Source organism: Mauremys reevesii, linkage group 2, assembly GCF_016161935.1.
Source record: "Mauremys reevesii isolate NIE-2019 linkage group 2, ASM1616193v1, whole genome shotgun sequence".
Taxonomy (NCBI): Eukaryota; Metazoa; Chordata; order Testudines; family Geoemydidae; genus Mauremys; species Mauremys reevesii.
The window spans coordinates 177282920-177297002 of NC_052624.1; the positions used below are offsets into that span (position 1 = coordinate 177282920).

General features: G+C 38.6%; 1 protein-coding gene across 3 annotated transcripts in view; it reads left to right on the forward strand.

Annotated features, from left to right (window-relative positions):
• Positions 1 to 14083, forward strand: part of NUP153 (nucleoporin 153) — a 66847-nt gene that overhangs the window by 26370 nt on the left and 26394 nt on the right. For all 3 annotated transcript variants that reach the window (XM_039521952.1, XM_039521950.1, XM_039521953.1), the window contains 7 exons: positions 1569 to 1708; positions 1791 to 1919; positions 4119 to 4235; positions 4365 to 4409; positions 4502 to 4555; positions 7983 to 8129; positions 13047 to 13099. In XM_039521952.1, coding sequence (XP_039377886.1) covers positions 1569 to 1708; positions 1791 to 1919; positions 4119 to 4235; positions 4365 to 4409; positions 4502 to 4555; positions 7983 to 8129; positions 13047 to 13099 — 685 coding nt within the window. The remainder of the gene's footprint in view (positions 1 to 1568; positions 1709 to 1790; positions 1920 to 4118; positions 4236 to 4364; positions 4410 to 4501; positions 4556 to 7982; positions 8130 to 13046; positions 13100 to 14083) is intronic.

The following is a 14083-nucleotide window of genomic DNA, read 5'->3' on the forward strand; positions in this document are numbered from 1 at the left end:
AGGAATTGGTGATGGAACACGAAGCCTTTCACCTAGGTTATACTCAAATCTGAGTTGAGGTAGTAGTGACTGACAGCTCATTGTACTCATGAAATGGGGTGGTGGTCTCAATCTATTTAATCGTAAATAGATGTTCACATCAAAATCACCAATGTAATTCAGCCGTGAAAATGGGCTGGGGTGTTCTGCAGGTTAAAGTTGAGGCAATATGGTCAGGGTCATGTGAGGAGACTTGCACTGCCTGTGCTTTACACCTCTACTCTGCTATAACATGACCCGATATAACACGGGTTCGCCTATAGCGTAGTAGCAGCAGGGCTCCGGCGGCACTTTAAAGAGTCCGGGGCTCCGGCTGCTGCGGGGAGCTCCGGGCCCTTTAAATCATTGCCGGAGCCCTGCCACCGGTACCCCGGGGCTGCAGCAGCGGGGCTCGGGCAGCATTTTAAAGGCTCCAGGGCTCCGGCTGCTGCGGGGAGCTCCGGGCCCTTTAAATCACCGCTGGAGCCCTGCCACTGCTATCCCAGGGCTGCGGCAGCGGGGCTCAGCCGACGATTTAAAGGGCCTGGGCTCCCTGCAGCGGCTGGAGCCTGGAGCTCTTTAAATCACCCCTGGAGCCCTGCCGCCACTGCCCCATATAACGGTGTTTCACCTATAATGCGGTAGGGATTTCTGGCTCCCCACGACTGCATTATGTCGGGGTAGAGGTGTATCTGTTTTTGGACAGAGGACTTCAGTTTTCAATACTGACAAGTCTGTCACATTTCATGAATACTACATTCACTAAGGAAAAATTCTCAACATTTTAAAGTAAAAATTTTAAGTTTTGGACTGACACCTTTGGAGACTGAGGTTCTTTATCTTCAGAATAAGTGCTGGACAGCACAGGCAGCCATATTGCAGGTCTCCACATACTGTACATCTAACATAGCTCCTCCAGAAAGGGGGAGAGCAGTTCTTAGGGGTGAGGATAGTTGTTTCCATGCTATTGCAATTCTTGTCCTACCTGAATTTGCCAGTAAGAATGCTGGTGGTTTCTGTGGACTATTTGATAGTAATGGGAACAAGAGCATTATCTCATTTCAGATGGTTAACTAAAAAGTTACCAGACTTATGAATGAGTCATTTCTGACCTGGGCTAGTCTTGAACCATTAACCTACGTATCAAGGACTTAGTATCTGATTACCAATCCCCATGTGTTTATAGTCTCCTTCTGTCTTCGTCAGAAAGAAGAAATACTGTTTTATAGTAAATCCATCAGTATTGTTCAGTTCTGTTTAGTTCCTTGAATTCCCATTATAAGGGCTAGTTGTGTATGCACTTTTGTGAACAGGGCCTGGGTTCAGGGATGATGTTGGTGCTCCTACTTTTTGATGCAGATTATATTGCCATAATAAACAATATTAGTCTGTTTAAAGAACTCTGAAACCCAGGGGTAGAATAGTGCAGGATTAAATCCTGGATTTTATTATGTGTCTCCTTAATGCTGTTTTATATCCAATTTTCTGTGTGTATTAACTAGCTTACAATTTATAATATGATTTACACACACAATGTGTTCTTTTGTCAGATATCGCAGTTTCAAAAAATACATCCGTACCACCTCTCTGGTCCACAGAGACTGAACGATCTCATTCTCTCACACAACATTCTGCTACCAGCTCTAAAAAACCTGCATTCAACTTATCTGCTTTTGGAGCCCTATCCCCTGTGAGTACTGCACAATATAAGTTTTAATCATATTAGTTTTGTGTCCATTTTGCTAACTACCTGTTAATATGTCTCTCTGCAGTCACTTGGTAATGCTTCTGTCCTTAAGACAAGCCAGCTTGGGGATTCTCCATTTTACCCTGGAAAAACCACTTATGGTGGTGCAGCTGCAGCAGCAAGGCAATCTAAAATACGAATTACTCCTTATCAGGTAAGAGAAACTATTGGTGATATGGGTAGGGAAAAGCAGTTGAAATGTAAAATGAAAATTTTGTCTTGAAAACGTGCACGTAATAAAGTAAGCTTTTGATTTATCTTATCAAATACTTCAGTAGTAGAGACTATACTGTTAGAGAGAGATCACTGACATTTAGTAATGGGGGAGGAAACTGTCAAATGTAGAAGTCTTTAACCAGGAAAGCTTCCAGTCTTAAAGGTAAATTTCATGAGCTTATTAACCTGTGGGACTACTGGTGATGAATAGTTGCTTATTAAACTGATTTTGAGTTTAAAAACTGTTGTAGAGCAACTGTTGCTTCTCCAGTGTGCATACACGCTCTTGTGCAGTTTTTATATTTAAACAAACAGCCACTAAAAGGAGTGTTGTAGCCATGTTGATTCCAGGATGTGAGAGTCACAAGGTGGGTGAGGTAATGTCTCTTAGCGGACCAAATTCTGTTGGTGAAAACTCAAACGCAAGCTTGAAAATTGTCTTTCACCAACAAAAGTTGGTCCAATAAGAAATGTTACTTCACCCACCTTGTCTCACTGGAGAAGTGATACTAAGTCCTTGGCTCTCATGAAGACCTGTGCTTCTCTTGTTCTTCCTGGATGTAAACCAGAATAAGTGAAACACTGAATACAGGTTTCCGTGATGAATTCCATGCATCCTAATCGCTGCTGAGTAGAAAAGTAAAGGGTCAGTCAGACTACCTTGTTTGTGTAATAGCAGTCTGGCATTAGGAATGTTGTAGAAGCGATCAGTGAAACTTACAAATAGTACAGTGCTGTTTGTTGTCTGAGAGACAGGGGCAAGCTGTATTATAACAAAGTTATACCTTATCATGTATCTTGAAATTGGAAAAGTTGCATTGTAGCAAAAACAGTAGTGATTGCTTTAAAATTGCATAACAATTTATATATAACTTACACATACTTAACTATACATAGTAGGTATGTGTATATAGTGTGTGTGCGTCTAAAACATCAGGTAACCTTAACTACAGCAGGAACAGATGTTTGTGCCTATTTGAAAATGTTCATATTTAAAGTAGCAAAGAGTCCTGTGGCATACTATTTACAAACAAGGTAATTTTGCTGACCTTTATTCTTCTACTCAGCAGAGATTAGGATACAATCCTAAATGCAGTGTCAAGATAGACACTGTAACACAATCCATTTAAACATTTACATAATCCGAATGGATGTACTTGGCACTTTACAAAGATACAACTCTTAAGGACAGAGAATGTTTTATAGACTAAGACCATGTCTAATATAATAAATGCTGTAAACAGCCGCCAAAAAATTATTGCAATTTTTCAAAAATCAGTTTTAAAAAATAAACATACTTGGGCCTGGGGAAGGGGAACTAAAATGGCAAGCTTCCTTTGAAGGAGGGACTAAGCTCATATCCTGCCCATGCTATTTGCTGTGGGTTACAGCCAGTATTACTAGCTGCTTGTACTTCTATGCTTTGCTTCCTGCCTGCACGTAGCAACAGTGTGATTCACAGCATTTGTCTGTGATTACACAGGGGAACATAGGATGCCAACAATAAATTAGTATTGAAGAAAGTTTTCCGAGTATTCTTCCTTTTGAGCTTTGTTGCTTCTCTTTATAGTTTTATTTGATATGTATTGTTGTAAATATAAAGGTTTCTCTTCTTTATAATGAAGTTACAAGGCACTGTAGTAGCAAAATATAAACTCTGAAAATAATTAAAAAAAAAACTAAAAATTGGAATTCCTGATCATGATGTAAACTGATTAAGATGATTCACTATACTGTCATGTAAATCTGACTTCTCTTGCTTACTCAAAATACATTCTTCAGAAGTGACTTGCAATATGAGCCTTTACTTAAATTTTCTTTCCTGCCCTCCTTCAAAAAAGATAGCAGGCCCATTATTTTCTTCTTTTTCAGCCTTTTACATTTTGATTAAAAGGCTAGGAATTGAAGTGATTTAAGACATCACTTTGTCCCACACCCTTGTTTCAGGCACATGGGAGGATAATCCAACTCTTGCTGTGAAACCAGTAGGCTCCCATTTTCTTCAATAGGTCCTCATTGAGCTCATTCCCCACATCTCTTCTAAAATATTGGGATCCAACCCATTGTTGTCCCAAAACAAACAAATATATGACTGTTGAAGTCCAACATTTTAACATTTATCATGCTAACTTTTCAGACACCAGTCAGAAGACAAATGAAAGCTAAGCAAGCAAATGTGCAATCCTATGGAGTGACAAGTTCCACAGCACGGCGCATCTTGCAGTCTCTGGAGAAGATGTCAAGTCCTTTAGCAGTAAATGGCTCTCATTTTACTCTATTGTGTTTCAGTGCAAGAGCATGTAACACATTCTAAACTTACCTGCACCATATTGGTGAAAACTTTCTTAATATAGTTTAACTTACTGTAATATTTATTCGACAGGATGCTAAAAGGATTCCATCTTCTGTTGCTTCTCCACTGTCTTCTGTAAGTTGGTCTCTAAACTGTCTTCTCTTTTGTTGCATGCCAACGTCATTGTAAAGAATTTTTCCTCTAATGTGTCGCTTTTTTCCTTGCAGCCTGTGGACAGGAACATGCTGGATATTACTCGCTTCCATTTAAAGAGAAAACAGGTAAAGATTTGCTGATACCCAGGTAGTTTATCAATTGAATTAAAATATTTATTACTTTTAAGTACTGTGAAGTTTCTGCAAACCTATAGTGGATATAAACAATAGGATATTAACTCACATAACATTAACATTATATTTTGTTTGGGTTATTAGTGACTAAAATGTTGTCTTGTCCACACTGTAGCTGGGAGGGCTGGGATGGTTATCCACTCCATTTCTGGGGTAGGCTAGTTTCGTGTTGCTCTTTCTTGAAATCTGTTACTAAGAGGAACATGGCTGGAACTCTAAACGGAGCTTTGCTTCTTCCCACTACTTGTTGACAAGCAAGGTGTGTGTTAGACAATAGTTTGAGGAAGGTCTTGTGCCGGAAGAATAACCAGAATTGGAAAAAATAAGAAATATTTATAAATGGTGCTAAATGACTTTGCCAGGCTTGTGTTTAAACTAACGAAATAAACTTGTTACATGTGCTCCTTAATGCTTCTGTCTTGAAAAATGGTGGTGTGTCGAGGAGGGAATCAATTTTGTAATTTCTGGTCACCTCTATAATTTTAACCAATGTTCTTACACATAAGAATAAGTTTCAACTGTTGTTAAAGAAGCCCTAATTTGTAATAATAGTATGGTAAATCCTGATTCCTGTCATGGTGTTAACAAGTGAAAAATACTAATAGATTTTTCAAGTTTTTCAGATACTTCTAATATTGCATAAATTTAGGATCATAGAATCATAGAATATCAGGGTTGGAAGGGACCTCAGGAGGTCATTTAGTCCAACCCCCTCCTCAAAGTAGGACCAGTTCCCAACTAAATCATCCCAGCCAGGGCTTTGTCAAGCCTGACCTTAAAAACCTCTAAGGAAGGAGATTCCACCACCTCCTTAGGTAACCCATTCCAGTGCTTCACCACCCTCCTAGTGAAAATGTTTTTCCTAGAATCCAACCTAAACTTCCCCCACTGCAACTTGAGACCATTACTCCTTGTTCTGTCATCTGCTACCACTGAGAACAGTCTAGATCCATCCTCTTTGGAACCCCCTTTCAGGTAGTTGAAAGCAGCTATCAAATCCCCCCTCATTCTTCTCTTCTGCAGACTAAACAATCCCAGTTCCCTCAGTCTCTCCTCATAAGTCATGTGTTCCAGCCCCCTAATCATTTTTGTTGCTCTCCACTGGACTCTTTCCAATTTTTCTACAACCTTCTTGTAGTGTGGGGCCCAAAACCGGACACAGTACTCCAGATAAGGCCTTACCAATGTCAAATGGAGGGGAATGATCACGTCCCTCGATCTGCTGGAAATGCCCCTACTTATACAGCCCAAAATGCCGTTAGCCTTCTTGGTAACAAGGGCACACTGTTGACTCATATCCACCTTCTCGTCCACTGTAACCCCTAGGTCCTTTTCTGCAGAACTGCTGCCTAGCCATTCAGTCCCTAGTCTGTATCAGGGCATGGGATTCTTCCGTCCTAAATGCAGGACTCTGCACTTGTCCTTGTTGAACCTCATCAGGTTTCTTTTGGCCCAATCCTCTAATTTGTCTAGGTCCCTCTGTATCCTATCCCTACCTTCCAGCATATCTACCACTCCTCCCAGTTTAGTGTCATCTGCAAACTTGCTGAGAGTGCAGTCCACGCCATCCTCCAGATCATTAAGGATCTGAGACTACTATAAAAGTAAAAATATTGTTTTTCTTCCATAGCATCCACCACATGAAGTTTTACACAGAAAATGGAGAGAATCTCTTAAATTTCTATACTGACCTTTTGACTAGAAATATTATTATACTTGACAGTTTACCAGAACATTATAGAATCCAAATCTTTTGTAGTTGAGCATTTGTGGAAAAGATGTCACTCGAACACAAAGTATAGTGTGTAATTTCTTCAACATAAGTATCATGTAAATACACTGCATAGAAAACTGTAATATAGCATTTTCATTTAAATTATAGAGCCACACCTGTGTTGAGGCATTAAAAAAGATGTAGCAGTTATGCAACAGAGAGCCTGGCGATTGATGTCAGACTAAACGAATGTTGCACACAGCTGTCACTGGCTGAAAGGAAAGGAATTGTCTATTCATACTGCAATATTTGGCGAGAAAAGGGAAGCCCTTGATGGTAGTAATTGCTGGTCAAGACAAGGATTGTTGGGCGAAATTTTGTTTTGTGCTTAGCTGCCAGAGTAAGTGGACTGTTGACAGAACACTTCTGTACTTAGTAAAAACTGTTTCAGTTAATACCAGTGGTACAGTACATTTCTTATTTTAAAAACCCACGTAGGCCAGAATAGCACTCACATTAGTACTTTTAATCTGTAATCCAGTCTCAGAAAAATGTCCACCTACCTTTCCTTATAATGTTTTGATAATGCACATTAAAATTCACAGTGCAAAATTCTTCCATTTAGAGTAGACTAGATTGATGAATTTAAACTTAGTTTAACATATGGAAGGTTTCAGGAGACGGGAAACATTATTGTAATGAGCTTCTAGAAAGATCCTTTTCATTAAATAATCCTTGAAATTACGCTAGGGGAAATAAAATTTGGCTCCATCCTGAGTTATAGGGATATTGTTAGTTTAAAAATAATATTGTAAATTATTTTCTCTACTGATGTTTGACAAAACTAGATTACTGCAAGTGAAGCAGATTATAAAATTCAGATTAATTTTCACTATTTACATATTCAAACATTTCTTTGTTAGGACAATGAAAACCAGTGAAGTCAGTTTAATTTTTAGATATGTAGTGTAGCAATGTATAAGTTACAAATACAGTGCATGTGGTATTTGTTTAAAACAACTCTTAACATTCAAATGTTTTTTAAAAAGAAATATTCATTTTGTGTTCGTCTTTTTGATTCTTCTATAGAAGCTTGCTGTATGCAAAATGCAAAATTTTGGATAAAATTTGAATTGACATGGTCTTTTTTTAAAATGGGTCAGTAAAATAAAATGTGGGGTAAAATTTTCAAAGTGCCTGCATGGTTCGAGGGCTTAGTTGACTAATGCTGTTGTATTTTTTTTAGGATGAGATTTGTTGGAGTAATCAAATCCAGAGGGTTGACTGATTAGCCATTAGCACTTTGACATAGAAGTCTATTTCCTGGCTTCAACTATGAGCACAAATTTCGTTGTATGTGTAAAACAGGATAATACTCTGATTTCAGTGAATTAATGTTCCTAAAATGTTACTAAAATTAGCTGAGGAATCCTGGTTTTAGATTCAAGACACCGTTGGATACCTTGCTTGACTTTCTTCCTAATTTCCCCATGCGCATTGAATACCTGTATCGTACACAAAAGCACCTCACTGAGTGCAGTGATTGCGTAGAGGTAGTTAGCTAGTTTTATTCAGGTTTTTAAGTAAATATAAATGATCCCAAAGCCTCCAAACTAACTATATTGATTGCTGCTTCTTTTAAAGGTGGAATCCCAGCACCCTCCAGTCCAGAAATTAGTGACACCGAAGACAATTTCTCAGTCAATGAGCCGGTTACAGTATTTTAAACCATCTCTGACTCCAGCTGCTGAGTCAGGCAAGATTAGACAGCGAGTAGACGTAAAGCACAAAGTAAGTACGCTTTCTCTTACCCTTGGAAGAGCTATAAATTGTTCTCCTATTGAGATGTTCTTACCTGTCAAGACAATTTATAGAACGCTCTGGGTAATGCTTAAGACAGTAGGAATCCTTGTAGGAGGAATATTTGAATTTGTGTCAATATTTATTGTATTCATGCACCAGTATGTGATTGGTTGGTCATCCTCAGTGTAATGATATGCTGTTGGCTTGGACTATATTTGGACTGAAAGGATAGCACAGAAATGCAGTAAATTTTGAGAACTAGTTATGATCAGTTCTCTGATAGTCTTACAAGAAACATCTGCTGAAATAATTATCTAGCAAAACTTGGATTACCGTCATGCTAAATAAACACACTTAAGCTGGGTATAAACTACCTTTCAGTTAAACTGTGGTCTCCCAGTGATCTAATTTGTGAGATCCTGCAGGGCATTTCAGTTTGTGTTACTCTAAAATTTTATAGGTAACTTATAAAACATATAAACTTTTGCAGTTTGTTCTACTATACCATAGTTCCCGGACAAAAATTGTACCTTGTCCTTTTCTATTATGCAAATACTGGGGACTGGAAAGTTAGGAGGATAGCTTTTGAGATGATTGAACTAGAAGAGTGAGGGAACCCCACTGCCTGTGCTGCTATCTGTTTTGCCAGATATAGTCTATGGAGGAGGATTAAGTAGCACTGGCATGAGTGGGAGGAACCAACCTATGGATATTTTTGAAAGTTAAGTGAAGTTTATGGGTTGTAAAACGGTTGAACAACTGAGTGGCATAGGCTTGGAGGAAAGAGGGTGCCACTTAGGTTTCTGTAGAAAGCATGGTTGTTAAAACTCAGAACAAGTATTCTCCCTTGGGCTCTTCTGAGTAAAGCTTGAGTGGATTTTAGGCAGCACACGAACATATTATTTCCCAGCCACAGACATTTGTAATACAGTCTATTATGGCGGAGTTGGTTATGGCTCAGTAGTTTAAGTCTGAGTTCCCTTTTATCCTTAAAAGCAGGGATTTAACCTTTTGGTTATTAAAAAAAACCAGCATACCTTCCCTAAACTTACAGGACTTGCTCTTTTTACAGAACAAATTTTCTGAGGACTTACAAGTAAATCGGTTAATAAGTTTGAGTTAACTTTCTTAAATGATAGACCTAATCAAGCTGTCAAGTCTTTTTGTTTCTTGAGTGATCTTAATAAAAAAAGAGACACTTCAAACTTCTATGTGCAGTACTTAAAATCAATTGAAATCTTTTGTGCAATGGCTATATTTGAAGAAATTAGGTTGTAATGAAGCTGAAGAAATTAGGTTGTATTTAATTGTTATGAATATAGAGGCTCCAGAGTTATGTCACTACTCAAGTTTGTGACAGTGCTACAGTTTGCTTGAAGCAGTTCTGTTGGTTGTAATGAGTCAGTGGCATGAGAAGACTGGACTTATGTGTCAAGAGTTCTCATTGGTAGATGACTTGGCCCTTAACTGTCACTACTTGTAGAGGTTCCATGGCCATAACTTGGGCATTAAGGCCTGAAAGGCTGCCCGTGGCCCTGCTCCTGGTACTCCCCATTGTGCATCAAGGCAGTACTGCTGTGGGAGCTGAGACAGGAACATATGGTGAGCTGTTACAGTGCAGACACGTTGGGGGCATGTCTACACTGCAATAAAAAACCAACGGCACTACGTCGCAGAGCCACAGTCAGCTAACTTGGGTTCGTGGGGCTCAGGCTGTGGGGCTAAAACTAGAAGTGTAGATGTTCAGGCTCAGACTGGAGCCTGGGCTCTGAAACCCTGCAAAGGGGGAAAGTCTCAGAGCCCGGGCTCCAGCCTGAGCCTGAACATCTATGCTGTTATTTTTAGCCCTGCTGTCTGAGCCTTGCAAGCCTGAGTTGGTTGACCCAAGCTCTGAGATTCGGTGTGGTGGATCTTTTATTGCAGTGTAGACATACTGTGGGACTCAGGGACTGGGCTCGCCTGCCCCTCTTTTTACAGAGTGCCAGTCTTACAAATTAAGCGCCAGGATTAATTTGTAAGACTGGCACTCTGTACCAGTCACTGCACTTTGACTGACTTGCACTACTTTGGTAATGCAAATCAGCTGTAAACCCAGTTTAGCTGGCCACTATAGTTGGGATGCTGTTTGTTGTATCATTGAAAATCTGCCCTTAAATCTTTTTTTTTTTTCTTTTAACTTTTAAAGTTGATACTACATATCTTACAAATCATTTGAAATATTGAGTGGCAGCATTCTCTTTTGGGTTTTCTTGTTTAGTGTTCGTGTATCATTTTTTTAATTACTTAGGAAATTCGAAGACAAATCATTATTAAGATGGAATTAAAGTTGAGAGATAGGTGTCCGAAACTTCAGGATAAAAAGCATTACAAGGATGTAGTCAGTATCCCCCAACCAAACATTACAAACCCAGGAAATTCAAAATTAAGGTTACACTTTAAAAGAAATCCAAGTGTACTAAGGTATAGGGGACATGCCAGGTAAGGAACCCAAGCAGTCCTAACTTTGACCTGCAGTGATGGGAGAGGGCAGAACTTGAGAGTTTTCAGTTTTACAATATAACACTTAAACTGAAATTTTGAGCTGTTATGTAGATAGCATAAATATTTTATCATGATTTTCATTAGACTCAAAATGTGTAAGAATCAAATAAAAATATTCAGTGAATTTTGAACTCTAAATGGGAAATGTCTGCTAGTAAATAACACAGCACAGCTGCCATATGGCGGGGTGCCTCAGTTCAGCGTTTTTGTGTTTAACATTTCAGTTTGGATTTAAGTATCATGTGTGGAAGGGCCCAGGGAGCAGGAGGATCTGTTTTATGTTGTTGACCTTAACTGCCCCTTGTAACTAATGATGGTTACATGTTGATCCCAGTGATAACCTAGAGAAGAAACTCATTGCACTTTAGAGGGGGGAGTAAAAGTGTTTAATAGAAGAAAAATAAGTAGTTATAAAAAGGAACTAAAGAGAGAAACCTTGTGGTTGTGATCTGTTAGGGCTGCCTTTTTAGTCAGCAAGAGGTGAAAGATATTTTGTTCCAATAGCAACTCAGAAAAAATGGCTTAAGCTCTACCTCTTGCGGGTATGCATTATAATAAGCTAAGATTATATGTGCAGGCTTAATTTTGAATTTTCTGATTTTTGAGGGTCTACCTCTTTAACCTTAATGTTACCTTAACATGGAGTTTTGTATGGAATATTATGTGTATTTTAGTGACTAGCTGAGACTTCCTGTTATATTAAAGGGGAGAGAGATGAGCTGTGTTTCACAGTCATCTGTGTATATGTTATAATGTTTCCCCACACTGCAAACACTTTGTTTTGAATATAAAGTTCTGTGCAAATGACAGTGTGGCACATACTAAATGCATTAAGAACTGGCTAATAGATCTCACAAAGTAATTGTAAGTGAGGAATTGTTATCTAGTGGGGTACTTCAGGAATTTGTTCTTGGCCCAGTGCCATTCATTATCTTCAGTGTTCTGGAGGAAAATATAAGATCATTGCTGGCTACTTTTGCAGATGATGCAAAAATTGGTGGAGTAATAAAAAAAAAAGGTCAGTTCTACAGAGCCTTTTGGATTGCTTAGTAAGCTGGACTCATTTGAACAACGTGTATTTTAATACTGCCAAATGTAAGATACATTTAGGAACAAAAAGTGTGTGTCTCACAGTGAGGGACTACATCCTAGAAAGCAGTGACTCTGAAAACAGTTTAGAGGGTCATGATAGATGCTGTGCTAAGAGGGCTAACATGATCCTTGGATATATAAGCAGAGGAATATTGAGTAAGAGTAGAGAGGTGGCAGTATGTCTACATATAGTGTTAATGAGACCATTAATGGAGCCCAGCATCCAGTTCTGGTCTCAGTGCTTCAAAAAGGATGTTGAAAAATTGGGATTTAGAAAAGAAGGTTCATATGAATGATTAGAGGTGCAGAAAACTGCCTTGCAAAGGAAGATATAAGGCGCTCAGTCTGTTTAGTTTATCCAAGAGAAGATTAAGATCACAGTCTGAGTACCTACACAGGGAGAAAATTTCTGATTAAAGGGTCTTTAGTCTAGTATACAGAAGCATGACCAAGTCCAGTGTCTGGAAAAAGAAACTAGACTAGAAATAATGCTTACATTTTAAATAGGGTAATTAACTGCTGGAACAAATTACCAAGCTATGTGGTGGATTTTCCATCACTTGAAGTCTTAAAATCAAGATTGAATGTCTTTCTAAATATATGCTTTATCTCAAATTGAAGTTATGGGCTTGGTGTAGGAATTACTGAGTGAAATTATAGGACTTGTGTTATGCAGTGTCAGAATGGATAATCATAATGGTAATTTCTGGTCTTAATATCTATGAATTCATAAATCGTTTAGGTTGCAGAGTTTGTGTTTTGTCCTGATAGAAGATTATGATATGAATCTGATGTCAGTAGATGTTTATTTCTGTGATTGATGGGATTGTTAAAATGACATGCACTTTCTAATATAAAAACCTTGCTAGTATTCTATGATATACTACTTAATTTCAATAAATATTACCTCAGTGGGATTGCATGGACTTGTAAATCAGCCCAGATTTTGATCCAAAAAGTTTATAATATATGCATGCAGGCTATGCTAGTGAAATTTGGTTAATATAAAAAGAATTTCATCTCCCACAATTTTAATCAGTAATAGTGATAAACTGATGACACCCATTGGAGCTGCAAAGCTTAATTTGAGTGTGCCTATAATATTGATTTAACTCTGAAGTCTAAGTACATGCAGTAAGATTTTTCTAGTTAGATTAACTAATAAAAGAAGCAGAAGAAATTTTGTAAGAATTGGCATAACTATAGTCTTGTTTTGTGCTTGAAATAATAGCAAATTCAGAGAAGCCTGAAGTCATTTTCCTTTATTTGCAGGGAGTAAGGGAGAAGAATTTGACTGCAGAACAGCAAGTAGAGCCAACTGAAAGGTATGTCAAACCTCCTAGATTTAATCTATATTATTTATGTGAGAGGAGTGTGGTGGCTTTGTGCTTCCTCCACTGGAATCTCTGGGCTTACCCTTTTTGTAAAGGAAGTAAGCAATATTTCTTGATCACACAACAGAATGTGAAACTGGGATTGTTTAGTTAAGGATTGTTTCTCAGAAATGGCATATGAAATGGCTGAAGTCTCTTAATATACACTTAGGAGAAAAGAGGGGAATGATGATAGATACATTAATAACGATAGTAGTAATTATATTAAATGAAAAAAGGATACATGAGAATAATATGATTTACAGACAACCATTTATTAGCCAGTATGTGTCTTCCTACCAGCAAATGAAGACAGGAAATAAACAAAGTTCTTGCAATGTCACAAGACAATCCAGGAAGTTTTTGGAAAGTGTAGGGGACAATTTCCTGGTGCAAGTGCTGGAGGAACCAACTAGGGGCAAAGCTCTTCTTGACCTGCTGCTCACAAACTGGGGAGAATTAGTAGGGGAAGCAAAAGTGGATGGGAACCTGGGAGGCAGTGACCATGAGATGGTCGAGTTCAAGATCCTGACACAAGGAAGAAAGGAGAGCAGCAGAATACGGACCCTGGACTTCAGAAAAGCAGACTTTGACTCCCTCAGAGAACTGATGGGCGGGACCCCCTGGGAGAATAACATGAGGGGCAAAGGAGTCCAGGAGAGCTGGCTGTATTTTAAAGAATCCTTATTGAGGTTGCAGGAACAAACCATCCTGATGTGTAGAAAGAATAGTAAATATGACAGGTGACCAGCTTGGCTTAACAGTGAAATCCTTGCTGATCTTAAACACAAAAAAGACGCTTACAAGAAGTGGAAGATTGGACAAATGACCAGGGAGGAGTATACAAATATTGCTCAGGCATGCAGGAGTGAAATCAAGAAGGCCAACTCACACTTGGAGTTGCAGCTAGCAAGAGATGTTAAGAGTAACAAGAAG